This window comes from Somniosus microcephalus, chromosome 4, assembly GCF_052327205.1.
Source record: "Somniosus microcephalus isolate GS21.2 chromosome 4, FLI_Smic_1.0, whole genome shotgun sequence".
NCBI classification, from domain to species: Eukaryota; Metazoa; Chordata; class Chondrichthyes; order Squaliformes; family Somniosidae; genus Somniosus; species Somniosus microcephalus.
Window position 1 is genome coordinate 300,598,357 of NC_140990.1, and position 23,138 is coordinate 300,621,494.

General features: G+C 42.0%; 1 protein-coding gene across 1 annotated transcript in view; it reads left to right on the top strand.

The window, feature by feature from the left end:
• Positions 1–4,134, top strand: part of arhgap15 (Rho GTPase activating protein 15) — an 820,951-nt gene extending 816,817 nt beyond the window's left edge. The window contains exon 15 of the mRNA XM_085986657.1: positions 269–4,134. Coding sequence (XP_085842783.1) covers positions 269–452 — 184 coding nt within the window. The 3' untranslated portion in view covers positions 453–4,134. The remainder of the gene's footprint in view (positions 1–268) is intronic.
• The last annotated feature ends 19,004 nt before the right edge of the window (positions 4,135–23,138 follow it).

Sequence of the window (23,138 nt, forward strand, 5' to 3'; positions counted from 1 at the left end):
CTCCTCCCAGGTTGAGGTTGGAGAGCATTGTTGAGACAGCGTATAGAGGGATTTATTCTGGTTTTGATCATTCTGTAATTGAACTAGACTGATGCTAATACTAGCTTCAGAAAGATTGAAATTGGTCCGTCCCCCGGCATTGAAATCTTTCACCTTTATGAGCCCAACCTTCACCCAAATAGTGGAATATAGTTTATTCTTGCTGCTGACTAAAACAGACAAGTGGTTTAATCATTCTGATTCTTCTCTTTGTCTTTTTTAATTCCAGGATTATAACAAAAGCATTGGTGAATCTAATGTCATCGCAGAGTTTAGGCATCGTATTTGGACCAACCCTTATGTGGCCTGAACAGGAGACCTTAAACATGGCAGTGTACATGATGTACCAGAACCAGATCATCGATCTGATACTCTCAGAGCACACTGAAATCTTCGACGCTGAGGAAAAGTGAGGACGTCTCTCCTTCGGTGTGTTAATGGTGTACTCAGATGTCTTGCGTTTTGTGAATATTTGGATACGGCTGTGGTTTTGCTGCTTGCACATGGTTATTACCACTGTCTTTGTTTACTTTTTGTATTCCCCCCTCACTGTGTTTTCATCTGTATCAACCTATATAGGTGATGTTTGCCTGAGGCTAGGTTATTATTATTCCATTTTACAATCACTGATTGATAGCTACTTTATTTAATTTGAAATTACTTTCCCAAACAAAACCAACTTGGAAAAAAAGCCTCCGTTTTCATGGAGTCACTGAAATCTAGTAAAGTTTTTGTATCGATAGCAAAATTTTTGTATCTGTTGGTCAGTCAGACAAGAGTCAAATTCACAACCACCTGGTTAATTGACCAAGCAATGATTAAAGACAATAACAAAACTTTAATTTACTATATCTTAGTGATTAAAAGATATTAAATCTGTTTGTTGAAGGGAAAATTTTTTTAAATTACCCATTTTTAAAGGAACAGTCCAGGGAATATCTCATATCAATTATATTGGCAAGACTTCGCTGGAAGTTCTTTAAATTTAAAAATCAAATTTAGTTAGATAAGTAAGTTTATTTCTTCATCCACAAATTCCTCACTATTAGTATCGGGTCAGGCATTGGCTAAAAATGGCATTTTTCTTTTTAGAAACATACTGGCCTCCCAGAAAACTCTCCTTTTAGATATTTCATGAGAAGTAAAATGTAAAAGGACAGCTCACTAGATTGTTCTTAGGTTGATAAACCCTTACAACTCATCCAAAACTCTGCAGCCCATATCCTATCCTGCACCAAGTACCATTTGCCCATCACCCCTGTCCTTGCTGATCTACATTGGCTCCTGGTACCCCCAACACCTCGAATTTAAAATCCTAAAATCCTTCCATGGCTTCGCTCCATGTTTTTTAAAATATACTTACCTGAATGTGGAGCCAGGGTGCTGCTCCCCCCAACCCCACAGTAAAAGAACACAGGCGTCACTGCTCGGGCAACCAATTTGCCCCCATCCCCGCCCTCCACCAACTACAAATCCCTCCCAGGCCATTCAGAAGGGAAGTTAGGAAACACTTCTCTGCAAAATGGGTGGTAGAAGTGTGGTACCATCTCCCACAAAAAGCAGTAGATGCTAGCTGAACTAATAATGTTAAATCTGAGATTGATAGATTTTAGCTAGCGAAGGATATGAAAGCCAAAACGGGTTAGGATATTGATCAGACATGACCTCATTGAATGGTGGATCAGGCTTGAGAAGCTGCAAGGCCTACTCCTCTTCCTATATTCCACCTCCCCACACGGCTATCGATCGCCCCATCTCGGCTGTTGCTCCACTACCCACCCCCGCCCCCACTCCGGCTACCGCTATCTTACTACCCGGTTGCCCCCTCCTTCCTCACTTAACTGAGGGCCGCTCCTATCGTGGCAGTGGCCCGATCTTCAAACACGCTTCGCCATGTGAGCTGCCTTTCACTCTCCGCAGATCAGTCGCCCGACCCAATATCAGGGGTGCAATATGGGTGCACTCAAATTTCTAGGCCCATGCATGTGTTGACGTCAGATAATGACAGGATTAAGCTTGTCTAATACACCCCACAAGGTTGAATAACCCATCAATACTCACTGCCTAAGGTTACACATGAAGAATTAGCCACTTGATGAAGTAAGTACCAGAGGGTGGCCAGCACCGATGGAACCATACCGCTGACTTTACCTAATTAACTTATTTTTGTTACTTACATAAATGAATTAGGTATATTTAGTATATTTCTTCCCCAGACTCAAAAATACAACTTTACTGAGGCATTCTCTGGTCTATTCCTTTAATTGCAGGTACATAGCCTTACCCTTTAAGTAATGAAAGTAGTCTCACAAACAGAAAAGATATTATACATTATCTTAACAAATTGGATTTTTGATGTACTATTTTGCTTTTCGCCCTCGCCAAGTTGCCTTTTCACTTTAGCAAACTGTCACATTCAGCCAGTGGGAGGTTTGCCTCGTGCCAGACAGTTTGCTTTATGTCAGACAAAATTCTGGCTATTTCTCCTCACCTGAGGTGAGAACCTTCTTCCCACCTACCAATCTGGCTTTGAACTGATCACACTGATCACACATGGTTGGTGGACTCAGGGGTGTGAGCCAGTCTGGTCTGATTCCCAGCCGATGCTGATGTTCTTGTCAATAAACCACTTGCGATAGGGTGTGAACTAAGTGTTGCACTAACATCTAGTTCCCATGCATCATTTCCAACTTATTATTGTGCTTGATAGAGTTAACAAAGAGCTCAGTGAGCTCTACGTAACGGTTCAAAGGGCATTGTCGGCAGGAAATTAAGTCTAACAGGACCAGAATTCTCATAAGTTGGTAGCACAGAAGTACAACTCTGGAGCAGCAGTAAGCTGATTTGATTTCCGAACTTTTGCTGAATGAAGAACCAGGTACCTTCCCGCAGGCAACAGAAAATTAGAGACAGGGTTATCCATTGGCTTCTCGTCAATTCTCCGAGCTGCTAGTAAACGTTGGCAGCTCGGAAATGACCTTGATGCACAATGCCTGCCTGCCTGCCCTCTCGCCTATTAAGAGGATACTGGGGCTAGGTTATTACTGCAGGTACCGAGAATGAAATAAATACCCTTACAAACATGATTTTAAAAAGCACACATCACACATTGAATGCATTCAGTAAGTCAGCAATATCTAGGAACTTGTTACAAAATCAACAATAGCCAAAATTGGTGATCACATTCCTCAATACCTCTGAATTAGATCTATTTTTGAATGTGTCACGCAAGACACAAAATTCCCATGTCATTTTAAAATAAAAATGTGGCCTTTATGCTCCCCCACAGCTTTTATGAGCTTTGAAATCATCAAGTTGATTTGACAATACTGATTACATTATACTTGGGCACAGAAGAGAAAATATGCTGTTTGTGTTGTACAGTATCTGCTTTTTTTTCCTGGAAAAATCAGCCTTAGAATAACATTGGAAACTGGGGGGGGGGGTGCGGAAAGTGGGACACAAATGTGTAGCACATTGTTTCTTTCTGAACCAGATGCACAGATGGACCATGTTCAGCCAGTTGTTTGTTTGTTTGTGTGGAGATGTGAACACAGTGAGGGCAAGGGTTAATGGGATTCCAGGTCTATTTCCAATGGCTCTTCAGCACTGAGTGTGCACTGTGCAGACAAACTGACTACAGAACACATTTGTTTTTTGATTAATTATCATTAAACTTGATTTTATAAGGGAGAGTTCTGAGAAGAGGAAGGGATGCTGCATTAGTGTTTTGATTTATATTACTAGATTGGACCTTGTGTGGTCCAATCCTGTTTTAATGTTCAGCGATAAATGCGAACAAAGGCCTTTTATATAAAAATATATGCTCTAGAATGACCAAAAGATGCCTTACTTGGTTTATCTAGCCTTGGATTTTATGTAACAGCCACAAATAAAATGTACATTGGCTTCACCAACATTTGCTATCTTACGTACAGAGTTTTTTTGTATTTGAATTGTAAAACTAAAATGTATAGCTACCAAACCAGTTTTGCTATCCCAGAAAACAATGACAGTCCAAGCTTTGCCATATTTCTCCAGCATGTTATCTCTGTTTTGAAAACAAAAATAAAAGCAGAACTGCTTTGCACAGTATGTTATCTAATCTGATTTTTTTTCGTTCATGTTTTATTTTAAAGGTAAGATATTTCATTCCCAACTCTCTTGCTCCCTTATGCCATGCATCATTTTTAGCCCAGATAATGGACTAATGACCGGTTCCTCATCCTCTACCAATGTTATATAGTTAGATGAAAAAAAGACTTCTAGTTTGCCTTCTACCATCCTGGTCCATTGCATAATATAACAATAATGGAGTTATTGACTAATCATAGCAATCAATCTTTTATCAATTAGTTTACAACAGACCCAGAAATGACATGAGGAAACCCCCAATGATGGAGAGCTTTGGGAACCATTTTCCTCCAATCAGCTTTCTCTTCCTAAGCATGCTACACTTACCACGTCATGTCTCAAATTACTCATATACTGTAGCCTAAAATGTTATTTTCTGAAAGAAATCTATCTAATTTGCATTTGAAGGAATCAATACTAACTGCTTCCATCGTCTCCCTGAGGAGTCCGTTCCATAGATTGACCACTCGCTCACTATCGTTTCTGCGGATTAGTTTTGAATTTATTCCCCTCAAGCGCAGTCCGTGTCCTCTGGTTCTACAGTTTTGGACAAGGTGAAGTAACTTGTCATGGTCTATCTAATCCCTTTAGAATCCTAAAAACAGCAATCATGTGACATCGCTGCCTTCCCTTTCTAAAGAGAGCATGCATTTGAACTGGTCATTTGGAGACATGTAAGACAAAAGGAAGTGAGCACTTGACCGAATTTCCCTTCCCAGCTCTGGCGATATAGTCACCTTTCAATAAACTCTAATCACAGGACTAGAGAACAAGAGTCGAAAGACTCGCATCTGAGGCAGATAATGCTGTGGTGTTCAACTCCTTTATAAGCATATATAGGCGTAGGTTATCAAGAAATATAAACTGGAACTGGTCGGAATTGAATATGTAGATTGTAATATTAGAGTGACGTGCACAGGTTTTGCTCAATTAACTTCAGAGGCCAAGGAGCCATTTCACTGAATTTCATCTGGGGCATCTGTCACTGGTGCAATCATTTTTTTTTAAATTGTGCTCCTCTTCAGGGGTCTAGACTTCAATCCTGGCCTGGAGCCCCAGCTGGGCCCCACAACTGCCAGTGGTCAGGTAGGTATGCCTTGTCTGAGCAGGTGCAACTCCACGAACCATACACCAGCTCCGCATCAAGGCCTGAGGTGTGGGAATTCATGACATAAATAGTCCCTATCCCAGCTCCATGCCCGCCCCCTTATGATGATGGCCAGGTTTGTGGTCGCTTGTCTTTCGTGCAAGGCTAGGACCTGACCTATCTGGGTCCTACCCTAGTGTCCAGCTGATCCAATGGGCTCCTGCCAAAATGACAACAGAACTATGGAGAAATGGCCATGGATTTTCAGGACCAAACACTATAACAAGATAGCAAATATCCTGCTACCTGACTGTAAAAAGAATCTCTTTTAATACTTTCCACTGACTTTTCTGGCTGTAAAAGTATTCTCCTCTAATACACTTCCACCAGTCAGGTGGTTAATATCTTGCACTTTTTCACGTCTTAAAGATTGTAGCAAACACTCATTGACATCACCCCGCTGGGATCTCGGCTCGATCTGAATACTGGTAAACCTTTGAGGATTTGCACCATCCATGAATTATAAATCAGAGCAATATCTATTATAAAAAGTAACACTAGCCAGGAGGAAGTTAAAGGCAGTAACACAAGCTCAAGGTTCAGGTTGCACGCACAAACAACTTGAGTTTATTTTTGCAGTTTACAGTATCATCTTGCCGGCCTTGTAATCCCCTTCCCCAATCTGTTGCTCTATATTTACTTTGCTCAGATATCTATTTCAGCTTGAGTTCTGCAAATCTCTCTCTCTCAGAAGCTATGCTACAGCACCTGACTATGACAGGAAAGCACATCAATTCTGACACATTAGAGCTTTGCAATCTGACTAGGTACAAACTAATCTCTTTCTTCATACGAACTGAAACCTCATAAATTAATAAGTCCTAAACAGTGGTCTTTTCAATTTTGCATATTTTCAAAAGCCTTTGGTTGAATCGCGCGAGCATATAGGGAGAATCTGTGATTTGTTTTATGAGCAGTGCATAGGAAAATTAAAGATACTTTAATGTAGACATTCCTAAAGGGCCTAATTAGTGGAAAGAGCATATTGTTAGTTTAATGCAATTAAAACAGGCATTGCTGAACATGATTTAAGATTCATCGTGATATGATAAACCTTATTAACATGACACTCTTTAGTCTGATTTGATCCTTTTAACCAGTCTACCGTGTAAAAGGTACAGAATGTTTTTTATATGGTTTGAATTTGGATTTAACTCTTGCTTTCCCAGACAGGTTAAAAGCATGCTTAAAATCATTTGCGCAATAGATTTGTCTGACCAAAACAAAATGAACTTCAGTAAGAATCAGATGTGAAGATTCAGAATATTTCGCTAATAGCTGCTGGGACTACATGCTCAGATACCTCAAGCCTGCCACACACAATGAAAGAATGACCTCTTGTTCTTGCCCAGCTCACAACCACTAAGCTAGTTCTTAAAGGTGCATTATTACTGGGGCATGTGACTTATTGCAGCAAATTATGCGCTGTCACTCAGATGTGCTCAGAAACTAGTGGTTTCACTGCCTCTGGGGCATTAATGCAGAACTGTGGCATCTGGACAGCAAATGGCACTAGATGTGGTAAGTGTGGAAATTCAGCAGATTTTTGACTGGACATCACATCACACTATGCTAAATCACTTGCTCCAGTCATCACCTTACCAGGGAGTTCCATGACTGCCTCATTCCCTGTAACGGCCTGCTCCAAAAAAAAGGAAAGTTCCACCTGCAGAGGATGCTGCCGGATGAACTGCTGCGTTGAAGCTTTCACAGAAATTATTCATTACTTTACTCGTAATACAGGCATTAGCAAGGTAACAGCACCAACTCCATTGCTGCATAAACTTGATAAACGCCACTCCAATCATTTTACCAGGGCAGCAATACTCCCAATAGGCACAAGTCAAACAGAACATGATCCAGGTCTTTCTCTGAATTGCATGATTTGCCTGCAGATAGGTCAAAAAAATCAATCCAATAAACCAATCCCAATGTCTCTACTTCAATATAACATGCTTAACCAATAAATCCCAACCTTAATGATAGCTAAAATTCAAGTTCTCTGAAATGGAACTTGGGGTTTCAGAATGTGAAACAGATCATAAAATCCAAGGGTTCCTGACATAAATCGTGCCATTTATGTAGAAAGGACTTATGAAATATACTGGGCGGCCTGCTGGTGGCGCTGTCCAGGGAGAGTATAAATACTCGGGCACGGGCCCAGCTTGCTCAGGGACATTTTGTAAACAGGAACTAGTGAAGGATAACTAGACTTCCATGTTGTGAAACAGTCAATTAAAGCCTTGTTTAATACTCTGACCAAGTGCCTAGTAGTTTTCTTACATCAGGTCCCATGTTCAAAGGTGGTTCAGTGAAAAATAATGCATGCTGTTTAGTTCATTTCATATTTTTCCCCCCATTTCATCTATTCATTAACCTCCTCCCAGCCACATTCTATTGACCATATCTATTGATCATGTAGACTATCAACAAGTTCTCAGGCCATTGCAATACCATGATATAACTGGCTACTGGAAGATGCGTGAGAGCAACCTGAGGTTACTCATCACCATCCCCTCCCCGCACCCCCCCCCCCAAGGGTAAAACTCTTCCACTCTTCCTTTGAGATTAGGAAACTCACCATGCAGTAAATCATAGGTACCTATCAATTTCCCTCTTTACACTGTGGTGGAAAACCACTGTACTGTGTTGAGTAACCAGTCCACTGGCTCAATGTAACTTCTGATTTAATCAGTGAAATGAGCACACAATGTACTATACAATGAACTGTCAAGAGATGTGCCTAACACTCTCAGTAACAGCACCACCCAGTTACCATTCTGTTTTGGAGTTCAACAAGCGTTCATTTTGTTCACAGTCACCTATGCGCACTTTGTTACTACAAGTAAATTGATCAGGGTGTATGTTCTTGAACCTCGGTACCAGCAATGACAGCAGGGTGGAATTTTCATCCTCAGCTGTCTCGTTAACACTGAACAGTACTGTCTTTCTGTGGGATATTGCAAAGAAGAAACATTGGTCACAGTATACCTACAAGAATCTGCAAAGCTCCCATCCTAATTTTTAAGAGGCAGAATGCATTCTGCTGGAACTTTGATAGATCTCTGCCAGAAAAAAACAGCTGTGAATTTTATTCATTATAACATCCAAATCATTTTGTTTCAGAATTTATTTCCATTCTATTCCACCTAATTAATGATCTAGATTCTGAAACAGTCAAAAAGTGCTGCTTGGTTGATTGTGGATTCTTGAAACTGATCTGAAATTGACAGAAAGTGCATTGCAAAGTAAAATATGCTCAAAATGAAAGCATACTTTTGACCCTAAATATGCCATTTGTTCTGGAACCCCTTTAACCCACAAAAGTGTTTATTTATCATCCAGATATTTCAGCAAAGGGAGACACAAAACACAGAGAATTTCCATTTGACTATTCCCTATTTGCTTTAGCACAACAAATTCTAGCTGCTGATACGTGGGTTGAGAATTACAGCAAACTGCCCAAACAGAGCAGCATTCAGAGGAATCCTATGCAAATAAGACATTTTAAGATGACTATTACCTAGGGGAGGTCTAGTCCTCAGAAGGTTAATTGAGTATGGGGTGGGGGGGTGCAATGCAGTTTATAAATATAAATGTCAAAGCGCTGGAACAGTATTGATCTGCACGAGTGTACATCAGGCAAAACCAGCACCTATAGTGGCGGAGGTGATAATCCTCTTTCAAAGAGTTTGTTCCTGTACAAGGGAAGATTTAAAATTAGCATGATAATGCCCTTCAGACAAAATACTTGACAGAAAGCAATCAGTGACCAAAATGAGTAGTTAAATTAGTAATCTTGAGAAATACCAGCACATTTGAAACAAATCTGTGATTTTACCACATGTTCTGGTCCAGACCTTAGCAAGCTTCTCAAGGACAGCTTGCAAAGAGGAAACAAAGTGGAAAATGGCTTATGTTTGTAAATGTTGTAATCTAAAGTCTGAAGCCTAGAAACTATTGATGGAGATACACAGTATCAGCAGGCAAACCTTTAATACACGTATGGCATTCCTCTGTTCAGTATTTTAGAGGACTGTTAAACCCATTTAAAATAAATGTGGTAATGCCTATGGTAAAATAGGTCACCGAGGAATATTGTATGAACGAGTTAAGCATTTGTTTACTTATATCACTGCTTTGGTATTTTTGACCACTTGGTCTGGAGGGATTTCACAACAATTCTTATTAAGATGATTGTATTAAGTTCAACTCACAAGAGGATAAATCCAAAACATACAAATTTTGGGAATACAGTTTAGAATTCAGTACAAAATGGATTAGAACCAGATAAAGTAGCGGGTGAAATGAGGTTTTCCACATACCACATCAAAAAAAGAAAGACTTGCATTTATATAGCGCCTTTCATGACCACCGGATGTCCCAAAGTGCTTTACAGCTAATGAAGTACTTTTTGAAGTGTAGTGACTGTTGTAATGTAGGAAACGCCGCAGCCAATTTCTGCACAGCAAGCTCCCTCAAACAGCAATGTGATAATGACCAGATAATCAGTTTTTTGGTGATGTTGATTGAGGGATAAATATTGGCCAGGACACCAGGGATAATTCCCCTGCTCTTCTTCGAAATAGTGCCATGGGATCTTTTACGTCCACCTGAGAGAGCAGACAGGACCTCGGTTTAATGTTTCATCCAAAAGATGGTACCTCCGACAGTGCAGCGCTCCCTTAGCACTGCACTGGAGTGTCAGCCTAGATTTTTGTGCTTAAGTCTCTGGAGTGGTTGAGGCAGTGGAGATTTGTTTAAAAACATTCTCACAAATAATATGTTGGGGTGACTTCATTAATGTGAACTCAGCAGGAGTTGAGTAGCAACAATCTTAATTGGGTCCTTGACTGGAGAGCTGGGGAGGGTCAGACGTCAAGTCATTGGCTTGCTGTCCAGCTAAGACACAACTAGGTAAGCCTGCAAGAGATCTGGTGAGGTCAAACACAGAGTTAGAGCTCCCTAATTAAATTCATTGCTGACTAGACACAAAGGAATTACTGTACTATGCATAAAAATGTGTTTAGCCTGCTAACAGAGATAATGTGGCATGCTTTGTAACAAAGCACACTACCAAAATAGGTTAAAATTAACGGTAAACCTAACTCTGTTCACATATATGGAAATATATATCATTGATTTACAATTGCCCTTGTGTGTGCAACTGTCCACCTTCCATATCAATGGTTTGGACTTGAATGTAGGAAGTATGATTAAGAAGTTTGCAGATGATACAAAAATTGGCCTTGCGGTTGATAATGAAGAAGAAAGCTGCAGACTGCAGGAAGATATCAATGTTGTTATTTCAGATTTCCAGCATCCACAGTATTTTGCTATTGTAAGATATCAATGTACTTGGATATGCACTTGAAGTGCCATAACCAACAAGGCTACGGACCAAGTGCTGGAAAGTGGGATTAAGGTGGACAGCTCTTTGTCAGCCGGCACGGACAAGATGGGCCGAATGGCCTCTTTCTGTGCTGTAAATTTCTATGATTCTATGACTCCAGGAGATAGGAAAAATGCATGTGGGGGATTGTCCAAGATTATGATACCTGAATCTCATGATATGGGTTTTCATTGTTACTATGATTATATATCACGTAATTGCATGACTATGTATTAGCTAGTAAAGGTAAACCCTTGTTCATAAGGGACTTGGTAGCCGCTTATGGGAGAAGCAGGTAATGCCGAACCCCTGACAATATCTAGCACAGACCTGGCATTTTTAACAATCACCAACAGTAATTCCTAGGTTTATAATTTGTGAATGAAGCCCAAACTAAAATGATTGGTTGTTTAAGTGAAAGAAATTATGTCTATTTTAAATAAGTCTACTGTGAGCAGAGTTTTATTTTTGGCTACTTTTTTGATTTGCTGTTGTGACAATATTTTTTAAAACACATTTTATGACATTTTAAAAGTTAAAATCAAGGCATACGACTTTCTCAAACTGTGTAGTACACTAGTCAGATCACATCTTGAGTACTATGTTCAGTTCTGGTCACCAAGGCACAAAGGCGACACTCAAATATGGGGTCCCATATATGGCCGCTGCCTCTAGGCATGCATTGGCCCATGCATTAATCCACCCCTATCCTCCTGTAGGGTAGGATCGAGGAGTCACATATACAGTATCGAGGAGTCCACTAATCACATATGTGCAGTGTGCAGGAAGTGTAATGATCAGTAACCTGTCATTCTGGAATGGTACACTAGGTGGTGCTGTATATATATGAGTGGGCTACCCATGATGCACTAGGCTACCCACAAGGCAGCAGTCAAGATGGAGGCCTCTACAGATACTGTACCTAGTCCACATGTGCTCAATAAAGTGTCTAGCAAAAGCTAGCTGTTCTTAATAAAAATGACTAGTTATTAATGAACATAACATGGTAGCAGGATTGGTAAGATCTGCTGAATATTGTGCAATGCGACATGGAGAATTTGAAGCCACCAGAGCATTTGAAACTCACAGGAAATGTCAACTACAATTGGCAGACTTTTAAACAACAATTTGAACTTTATATTGCTGCCATCGGGTACGGTATGAAGCCAGATGCAAGGAAAATAGCGTTGCTGCTCACGGTTGCAGGCCCACAGGTGATAGAGGTATTTAATACATTTGTATTTAATCCAGAGGAGAACAGAGAAAAATTAGACGATGTGCTAAAGAAGTTTGATACACATTGTTCTCCCAAAAAGAATGAAACCTATGAGAAGTACATCTTCCGTTCTCGGACACAGCAGCAAAATGAGACTTTTGATAGCTTATTGACTGATCTGAAACTGAAAGCACAGACATGTAATTTCTCTGAGCTGAAAGCATCCATGATTCGTGACAAGATTGTGTTTGGTATTCATGATAAAAAAAGTCAGGGAATGTCTGTTGAGAGAAACCGAACTAACATTGGAAATTGCTGTGAAAATATGCCAAGCTAGCGAGCTAGCTCAAAAGCATGCCAAGACTTTCAGTGAAATCAATGATGATGCGATTGCAGTAAGTGCTGCTGTCGGTGCTGTGTCCTAAATGGGGAAGGAACATGGGCAGAACAGAAGTGAAAAGCAATCGGAGGAAGGAATTTTTAATTGTAAACGCCGTGGTTACAAACACCAGTTAAAACAATGTCCAGCGTTTGGAAAAATGTGCACAAAATGTCATGGAAAGAATCACTTTGCCAAACAATGCTTTTCAAAAGTAACAACAAAGAAAGGGCAACAAGTCAATATGATTGAGGACACTGATTTAAGTGAGACATTTTTTGTAGGAATGGTGTCATGTGACAATGTCAAAAATGATACAGAATATGTGCAGCCCTCAGATATGGACAATGCTGAACATAAAATTAATGCAGTAAAAGAGGACAAATGGATGATCCCACTGCAGGGAAATGGAGCATTAGTTACATTGAAACTAGACACTGGGGCAAAAGCAAACTTAATCAGTATGAGTGACATTAAAAACATGAAAGAAAAGCCCAAAATACAGAAAAAGTCAGTACTACTGAAGAGCTATAATGGACAGAAAATAGATAGCTTAGCTGTATGCAGACTTAAAGTGACAGTCAAAGACAAAGTGCATCATCTCATGTTTTCTGTTGTGGCTGAAGGACTTGATTCACTACTGGGTGACAAAGCTTGTGAGGACTTAGAACTGGTCAAGAGAGTCTACCGTATAAACTGTGCCATAAACAGACCAGATGACTCAGTGGATTCTGTAGTAAATAATTTCCAGGATGTGTTCAAAGGATTTGGAGTTCTACCATTCACTTACAAGATCCAGCTAAAGGAGGATGCTCAGCCAGTGGTACATGCTCCACGAAGAGTTCCAGCACCCCTGCGTGACTGGCTAAAGAATGAACTGGACAGAATGACCACACTAGGAGCCATCAGGAAAGTCGAAGAGCCAACAGACTGGGTTAACTCCATGGTATGTGTAAAGAAAAACAATGATCTAAGAATATGCATGGATCCAAAGGACTTAAATGCAAACATAAAACGTGAACACTACCAGATTCCCAAGCGAGAAGAAATCACCAGTGAAATGTCAGGTGCCAGATACTTTACAAAGCTCGAGGCCTCACAAGGATTTTGGCAACTAAAACTGGATGAAGAGAGCACCAAATATTGTACCTTCAACACACCATTTGGCAGGTATTGTTTCCTCAGAATGCCTTTCGGGATAATATCTGCATCTGAAATCTTTCATAGAGCGATGGAACACATAATTGAAGGTCTGGACGGAGTTCGGGTCTATGTTGATGACATCATCATCTGGGGCTCCACACTGAAAGAACACAATGAGAGACTGACTAAAGTGCTACAGAGCATATGCCGGAATGGACTGAAGCTCAACAAAGCCAAGTGTCAGTTTAGCGTCCAGGAAGTCACTTTCCTAGGAGATAATCTATCTGGTAAAGGAATAGAGCCAGATATGGAAAAAGTAAATGCCATACTCAAAATGCCCCGACCCACTGACAAAAAAGGAGTGCTACGCATCATGGGGATGATAAAATTAATTGGAAAGTTCATTCCTAACTTGTCAGCCAAGACAGCCTGTCTGCGAGACCTGCTACGTAAAACAAATGAGTTCGCATGGACAGAAAGACATGAACAAGAGTGGATGAACCTCAAAACAGTGCTGACAACCACACCTATAGTCACCTTCTTTGATCCAACAAAAAGAATCAAAGTGTCAACGGATGCATCAAAAGATGGCCTAGGTGCGGTCTTGCTACAAGCAGAGGGTGAAGATTGGAAGCCTGTTGCCTATGCCTCCAGGTCTATGACTGATACTGAGTGTCGATACGCCCAGATTGAAAAGGAATGTCTAGGCTTGGTAGTTGGACTAGAAAAGTTTCATGGCTACATATATGGACTTCCCACCTTCAGAGTTGAGACAGACCACAGCCCACTGGTTGCCATCATAAAAAAGAACCTGAATGAGATGTCTCCAAGGATTCAATGACTCATGATGAAGCTGCAAAGATATGACTTTGAACTGATCTACACACCAGGCAAATACATAGTGTTAGCAGATGCACTATCCTGTGCACCCACAATGAGTCATGTGAGCTCTACTGAAGAAGACGTGGATGTTCATGTGAGTATGGTCACTGCTGCGCTGCCCGTGTCAGACACAAAATCAAAGCAAATAGCAGAAGAAACAGTAAAAGATACAGTATTACAAACAGTAATAGAGAACATTCATCATGGTTGGCCAAAAGGTTCCTGTTCAAAATATTTTCACATAAGGTCAGAATTGAGTGTCGCAAGTGGACTATTACTAAAACAGAACAGAATAGTCATTCCACAGGCTCTACGTCAAGACATGCTCAAAAGGATTCATGAGGGACACCTCGGAATTGAAAAATGCAAAAGGAGAGCAAGAGACACTGTTTATTGGCCTGGCATAAATAAGGACATTGAGAACATGATAGGCAAATGTGAGACATGTCAGAAACACCAAAACAAACAAGCAAAGGAACCAATGATAGTAGCTGACATACCAACAGCACCATGGCAAAAGGTTGGTATGGACCTTTTTCATTTAAATGGTAAAGACTATCTAATAGTGATTGACTACTAGTCTAACTATCCTGAGATGGCGCTGCTCTCAAGCACCACAGCAAGCAGTGTCATAATGCATGTGAAATCCATCTTCGCCAGACATGGAATTCCCAGGATTGCCGTTAGCGACAATGGTCCGTGCTTCAACTGTAAGGAGTGGCAACAGTTTGCAGCACATTATGACTTTCAACACATCACATCCAGTCCTTTGTATGCTCAGTCAAATGGTAACGCAGAGAAAGGTGTTCAAGTTCTTAAGCAGCTACTGAAGAAAGCGACAGAAAGCAAGTCTGATCCTTATCTCGCCCTGCTGAGCTACCGAGCCTCACCTTTAGACTTTGGTTCTTCACCTGCTGAACTCCTAATGGGTCGCAAGTTGCATACCACGCTACCCTGCTGTGCAAAAGAAAAGCAGAGTAAGGAACTGAGACAGAGACTTCAACTGTTAAAGCTGAAACAGAAATCATACTATGACAAGTCATCCAAAACTCTGAAACCATTGACAAGGGATGATGTTGTCAGGATTGAGGATCCAGATGCATGGAACAGGAAAGCTACAGTTCTTGAGGAAGTAGGACCAAGGTCATACACTGTTAGAACTGAGGAAGGACAGATTCTCAGGAGGAACCCATGTTCCCTCCTAAAAACACAAGAGACTATCGAAGAGCAAATCAATGACAATGCCGCAACTGAATCTTGTCACTCACCACCAGAACAATCTAACACAAATACACATACAGGCTCTCATGAAAACACATCAGACTTACCTGTGCTGAGAAGATCCACACGGGAAGTAAAAAAGCCTGATAGACTTAATCTTTGAGTACAAAGAAAACTACATTGAAAATGTATTGACTGTTGAAGATGTTTATGTTGTTATTGATTGATATTGATTGATACTGATTTTGTTTAACCTCAAAGAAAGGGGGATGTAATGATCAGTAACCTGTCATTCTGGAATGGTACACTAGGTGGTGCTGTATGTATATAAGAGTGGGCTACCCATGATGCACTAGGCTACCCACAAGGCAGCAGTCAAGATGGAGGCCTCTACAGATACTGTACCTAGTCCACATGTGCTCAATAAAGTGTCTAGCAAAAGCTAGCTGTTCTTAATAAAAACGACTAATTATTAATGAACATAACAGGAAGGTCTCTATCTGAACGGCAATAGATTGGGAGAAGGGGAAGTGCAACGAGGCCTGGGCGTCCTTGTGCGCCAGTCGCTGAAGGTAAGCATGCAGGTGCAGCAGACGATTAAGAAGGCAAATGGTATGTTGGCCTTCGTAGCGAGAGGGTTTGAGTACAGGAACAAGGATGTCTTGCTGCAGTTGTACAGGGCCTTGGTGAGACCACATCTTGAGTATTGTGTGCAGTTTTGGTCGCCTTCTCTGAGGAAGGATGTTCTTGCCATGGAAGGAGTTCAGTGAAGATTCACCAGGCTGATACCTGGGATGGCAGGAATGACGTATGAGGAGAGATTGGGTCGATTGGGCTTGTACTCGCTGGAGTTTCGAAGAATGAGAGGGGATCTCATTGAAACATTTAAAATTCTGACAGGACTGGACAGACTAGATGCAGGGAGGATGTTCCTCATGGTCGGGAAGTCCAGAACCAGGGGTCACAGTCTAAGGATAAGGGGTAGGCCATTTAGGACAGAAATGAGGAGGAATTTCTTCACCCAGAGAGTGGTGAACCTGTGGAATTCTCTACCACAGAAGGCAGTAGAGGCCAATACATTAAATATATTCAAGAAGGAGTTGGATATATTTCTTAAGGCTAAAGGGATCAATGGGTATGGGGAGAAAGCAGGGACCGGGTGCTGAATTTGGATGATCAGCCATGATTGCATTGAATGGTGGAGCAGGCTCGAGGGGCCAAATGGCCTACTCCTGCTCCTATCTTCTATGTTTCTATGTTTCTAACTGCAGTTTAAAATTGAGTAAATGGTCATTTCAGAGGAATTTGCAGCAGAGCTCTCCAGGATGTAGTTCCTAAGCCCAGTCAGAGTATACCTTGTACACTGACTATTGTTATAGAGGCCTTGGCCAGCTTCAACATGCTGGAGAATTGATTTGGGAGAATTATGAAATATGGCTTCATTGACCTAATTGCTGCCCTTAGGTTTACTCCCATGATCAGTGAGCGTGCTGAGGTGTGCCCAGCAGCAGGGACATGGCTGGAGAAAACACAGATGACCCTGCTATTTCTGAGGGCTACACCATATCTGGCCCATCCAGCTACCCTGTGCATGTGACAGTAGATGTGCAGGAGCAGCTCGCCACAGCAGCATTTGGTATGGCTGAAACAGGAGCAGGACCATCAAAGAAATCAGCACAAAAGTTCAGAACCAACTGAATCCCAACCAGTTCCCACTAAAACCAAACAATTGGTCAGAATACTTACTCCTGCCACTGCAGAATCATTTTGAAAAAGTCAGAGGTTGGAGGCTAGAAGTCACACCCGATACAAAATACAGAGAGGAAGCTTAATTTGAGTGAGGACAAAAAAAAATCATCCACACAGGGCACAAAGTAAGTGACTAAATTGGTTGCATTGTATTTGAACATTGTTTGTGTAAAAGAAGATAGCAGCAAAATTAAGGATGTCCACTGATGTTTCTGGTGTACAGTTTTGCAGAAGGTGCTTGGAGCCACTTTCTCAGTGCCATGTGGACAGAAGGTTCCTTAAAGAGCTGAGCATCTCTTGGTGGAGTGCCTGGTACAACACTACTGTTTCTGTAGCAACATCCTCGTGGTCATCTCTGTGTCCTGTTCTGGCCTTGTTTGCAGGTTGATTTTCTTCTCTTCCATGGCTAACCCTCTTTGCTGATCAAAGTTGTGGAGCATTTGGTAGACAGTGATGGATTTGGAGACTCTGGAAGGTCTGTACTATAGGAACTTTTGAGAAGTTTGATACCGGCGTTACTCTCTATAATAATGATGGTTGTCGCATGGGTCTTGTTGTATCTGCCCTCTGCTTCTGTCCATGACAGTTGCAAAGGATTAGTAGCCAGGGCTGAAGAGAGCAGTCCTGGGGGGAGAAATTTGGTATAGCCCTGTTTGGGGCGCCATTAGCGGCCGTGCGCAAAGTTTAGCGCCTGGCGCTAATTATCGCCTCCGACGGCAAACTTGGCTTTTATCGCCCCTGGAGGTGATTGGAGCGCTAAATCAGGCACTCCACACCTCTCTTAAGGCAAAAAGGCCAAGGAGCGAGGCGCTACCTCAGAGCGCTGGCGAAGCTCATGTGATGTCAGTCAGCAATGGAACACAGACACACTGGCGCCGGCCAGTTCTTAAAGGGGAGTTCTGATGAATGGGCATCGACCTGAAACGTTAACTCTGTTTCTCTCTTCACAGATGCTGCTTGACCTGCTGAGTTTCTCCTGCATTTTCTGTTTTTATCTTAAAGGGGAGGGTTGATCTTGCTCTCCATCCACACCCTGCTCATTGCAGCCCTGAATCTCGGCCTGGAGAGACCTGTACATCAAATCTGCTGGAAAGAACAATGGAGAGAACCAGGGAAAGAGCTCAGAGTGCAGCCCCCATAGTCTCTTCTAAATATCCTTAAGACAAAGATCCTCTACCAATCTGCCCCCGCCACACAGTACTGCCCCTCCCCACCCCCCGATTATCAAAATCCACGATGAGGCCTTGGACAACGTGGACCACTTTCCATACCTTGGAAGCCTACTGTCAACAAGGGCAGATGTCGCTGATGAAGTCCAACACCACCTTCAGTCTGCCAGTGCAGCCTTCGGTCGCCTGAGGAAGAGAGTGTTTGAAGACCAGGACCTTAAACCCTGCACCAAGCTCATGGTCTACAGAGCAGTAGTGATTCCCTCCCTCCTGTCTGCCTCAGAGACATGGACCATGTACAGCAGTCACCTCAAAGCACTGGAGAGGTACCACCAATGCTGCCTCCGCAAGATCTTGCAAATCCATTGGCAGGATAAGCGCACCAACGTCAGTGTTCTCGCTCAGGCCAACATCCCCAGCATCGAAGCTTTGACCACGCTCGATCAGTTCCGATGGACTGGCCACATCGTCCGCATGCCCGATACGAGACTCCCAAAACAAGTGCTCTACTCGGAACTCCGACACGGCAGGAGAGCCCCAGGTGGGCAGAGGAAACGCTTCAAGGACACCCTCAAAGCCTCCTTGAAAATGTGCAACATCCCCTCCGACACCTGGGAATCCCTGGCCCAAGACCGCACAAAGTGGAGGAGAAGCATCCGGGAAGGCACCGAACATCTCGATTCTCTTCGCCGGGAGCAAGCAGAAGCCAAGCGCAAACAGCGGAAGGAGCGCACGTCAACCCAAGCACCCCACCCACCCACCCCTTCAACCACCGTCTGCCCCACCTATGACAGAGACTGTAGGTCCCACATTGGACTAATCAGTCACCTGAGAACTCATTTTTAGTGTGGAAGCAAGTCATCCTCGGTTCCGAGAGACTGCCTAAGAGAGAGAGAGCTCCCCATTGTGAGTGCAGAATTAGCCCTATTGTGTGCTACCAAGACTTGAAAAGTGGAACTTAGGAGAACCAAATTAAAATTCCAAATTGAACTAAATGTCTGAAGTTTGCATGATTTAGATCTAAGAAAGATAGCAAGATCAGACGATTGCCTGTTTCTTGTCTGCTCTGTATCTGTACTGTCATGTTGGCCATAGTGTAGCTAACATTTCCATAATGTAGCTAATGTTTGAGCATTTCCCAAATTCAGGCTTCTAGTGTCAGAAGGGAATAATTGACAGGCAGGGTCACCACCTCTTGTTTTCTGTTATCATTTGTATCTGATCTGTCTGATTTCTCTAGTGGTCTTGTGGCTGTGCTTTTAGAGCATGCATTTCCCTGTGAGTCTGAGAAGGTTATTAGTTTGAACTGTCTACTTCTTTCACAATCTGGTGGCGAGGGTCTTCAGTCTATTTGAAGTACTCTATTTTTCTTAAGTGCTCCAAAGAGGAGCTGTCTTCCTCCCTGGTAACTCCTTGCACACCATTTTCTTCTTGACTTTAAATATGGAACATTCTTATTTCAAGGAGTCCCAACCCACTTTCTGAACTAATCTGAATATACATCCCTTTACGATCCCCCTGCAGAGAGGAAGCATCTATCATCACAAAGCAGGATTTAGAGACTGTCATTGCTGTGAACTGGCAATATCAACTGTATTATAATTTTTTAATCTGTTGCTTTGAATTCTTTGCCCTGTTTTACCTTAATTTTTTAAGTTGCCAGCTTTGTATTGAATGACTGCCAACAAATATCCTGGCCCTTAAAATGTATCAAAACACACACACTATCAAAAAGGTGGCAGGAAGGAGTAAGTAATTAGTGAGTTCACTGAGGTCACTACAGAAATATGAGCTACAATAACACAGTACTTTATAATGTAAGCATTTCACAAGACTAATCTACGAATACCCAGACTGTACTTTAATTGCCTGTGACCCAAGCAAAGATATTAAGGAATAGGCTGCCGTAAAAATAAAGCTGCCAGAAGTTCAAAACAAATCTAGTGATCTTGATGGAACAACAAAGACCACACATTATTACTGTTGAAAGTGCAAATATGCTGGATCACTATATTTTGGAAAATGGCTTCAAGTGTCTATTTTTTAACTGTCGGTCAGAATTGCATCCCACCAAAAATGACAGTAATCTTCATGCATGATATCAATTTTATGTGGCATGTCTGCTTTAATGCAATTTAAATGTGACTTTTGATTTTAGGTAAAATGTTCAACACAACAATCATACTGAAGTGGTTTTGTTATATATGTCAAACTATGCGATTAGACACAAGACTTCATAAATTAAAATGAAAAGAGGACCAGTTTCATTATTGTTCATAAGTAGATAGGGCAATTCAGACCCCAATCTTATTTAACATGCTGCCTGGGAAGAGGCCAACACTTAAAAGGTTTGTGTCTAGAACCTGCTATACAAGTTTCCAAGAAATCCATCAAAATATTCTTGAAAGGTATTGCATAAAAAGTGCCATTTTTGAGATGAATACCAGCAGGCAGGAAGTTAGCACCACGATGAGCCAAAAATCCTAAAGCATGCACTGTATAAGAGTCAGCACAAAACATTGGTTCCAAAAATTAAAAGATCTTAGCTTGCAAAAAGAAGTATCACTGTAAAATTGATGAGCAGATATAAGGAGTCATTCCGCACTCTGGTGATCCTTATGAGAACCAGTGCTTACGAGGAGCAAATCTCGGGAAATGTTTGTGCAGCCATGACTTTCCATCCATTTGTCTGAAATCTGCCCAAGATGCACCCCGTGCGACTGCTACTTCTTGGTGGGAATGCCGGATCACACAATTACCTCACTTCTTCTCACAACATCTCATGGTTTAATAAAGGTACATGCACACAGGGAAAAGTTGCTCTAGAACATACCAGTCACTTTGTAAAACTTGCCTTAAAGACAGTGCAACCAAGGTTCACTGGATTGATTCCTGGGATGAGAGGGTTGTCCTATGAGGAGAGATTGAGTAGATTGGGCCTATACTCTCTGGAGTTTAGAAGAATGAGAGGTGATCTCATTGAAATATATAAGATTCTGAGGGGAATTGACAGGGTAGATGCTGAGAGGTTGTTTCCCCTGGCTGGAGAGTCTAGAACTAGGGGGCATAGTCTCAGGATAAGGGGTTGGCCATTGAAGACTGAGATGCGGAGGAATCTCTTCACTCAGAGGGTTGTGAATCTTTGAAATTTTCTTTGAAAGGGCTGTGAATGCTGAATCGTTGAGTATATTCAAGGCTGAGATAGATAGATTTTTGGACTCTAGGGGAATCAAGGGATATGGAGATCAGGCGGGAAAGTGGAGTTGAGGTTGAAGATCAGCTATGATCTTATTGAATGGCGGAGCAGGCTGGAGGGGCCGTATTGCTTACTCCTGGCTGCTAATTCTTATGTTCTCATCTTATGTTCTTTGGCATGTTGGTGATGCCATCGTACCATCAGCACAGCAAATGGGCAGGGCTTTAGCCATTGTGTTAAGTGAGGAATGAATAAATGGCATTGCCCAATATTACGACATCACTGCATCAAGTAGTGGAAAATATATTACGGTATACTGAGTATACTCACTTTTTACCTTTTGTAGATTGAGGTAGGAATGAGGTTCAAACATAGCAGTGTAGATATTTCTCTCAAGGTGCAGTTTAGAGCAAATGGTTGGAAATAGCCTTTAGACAGACTGAAATTGAAGTGTACAGTTTACACGCAATTTTCCACAGTCAGCTCATTAGAATAGCAGGTGCAGATTTGGTCATATACAGGGAGGAGAGCACACTAGTGGTGGGAGTGGAAAACTGTTTATGAGTGGAATTTAAAGGGAACAATTCGAGAGAAGTCCCTGCATGCCAAAGTAAGGTATGTTTTTCTCTCTCTGCAGCTGTGCAGGTTCTTACAGACACATGCACATCTCATGCAGCCTGATCTGCCAGGCATTTCTCTGTTGGTTCGCCTCTTGTTCCAAATCCACCTAGGCCAGTAATGGTGCTGGAGAAAAAATCTGGAACCACTGGCACAAAGTGCTCATGAGAACCTGTGTGCCAGCAGAAAACAAAAATGCTGCAAGATTGTGAAGAAAGGACTGGACTACACTTACTTTAAAGAACTGCACCAAGCCTTTAAAAGGGAAGCTGTGGGGACAGAACGCTGGAGAAATTGATCCCAATGGCACAGGGGAGATATGCAGACAATGCTGCTCCCTTTGATGTTAAAGAGTTGGCTGTCCTGCTGCATGAGGTACGGCAAAGGAGCTTATCCCTAGTTGAGGTCAAAGACCACCCTGCAATAAAAGCACAGATGCAAGCTGCATGGAAAGAGAGCACCCAAGAGGTCAGTTTAACTTCTAGCGTGGCAGGAAACAGCCGGTAGCGGATTGGGCACCCATTATAAAATAAATCCATGCACGACGTACAGTATCACCACTTTCACAATTGCTATTAACCATTGGTTGTATCAGGGTCAACCTCAAAGTTATCCAAGGCATTCAAGAGGAGATTTTCTGCTTGGGCGGTCTTGGCGCAAGTCAGGACCATATATCGCAAACTTGAACACCCTCAGCCCCCCCTCATTTTCCATTCATTTAACTTAATGGACAAAAATAAATAAATCACAGGCTACGGTGCACAATTTCTTGCCCGTGCTGAAGTAGAATACCTCCCTTGGAAGCTTTGAACCCATCACCAAGGTCAGTTGAAGCGCCCCAGCCCAATTTTCA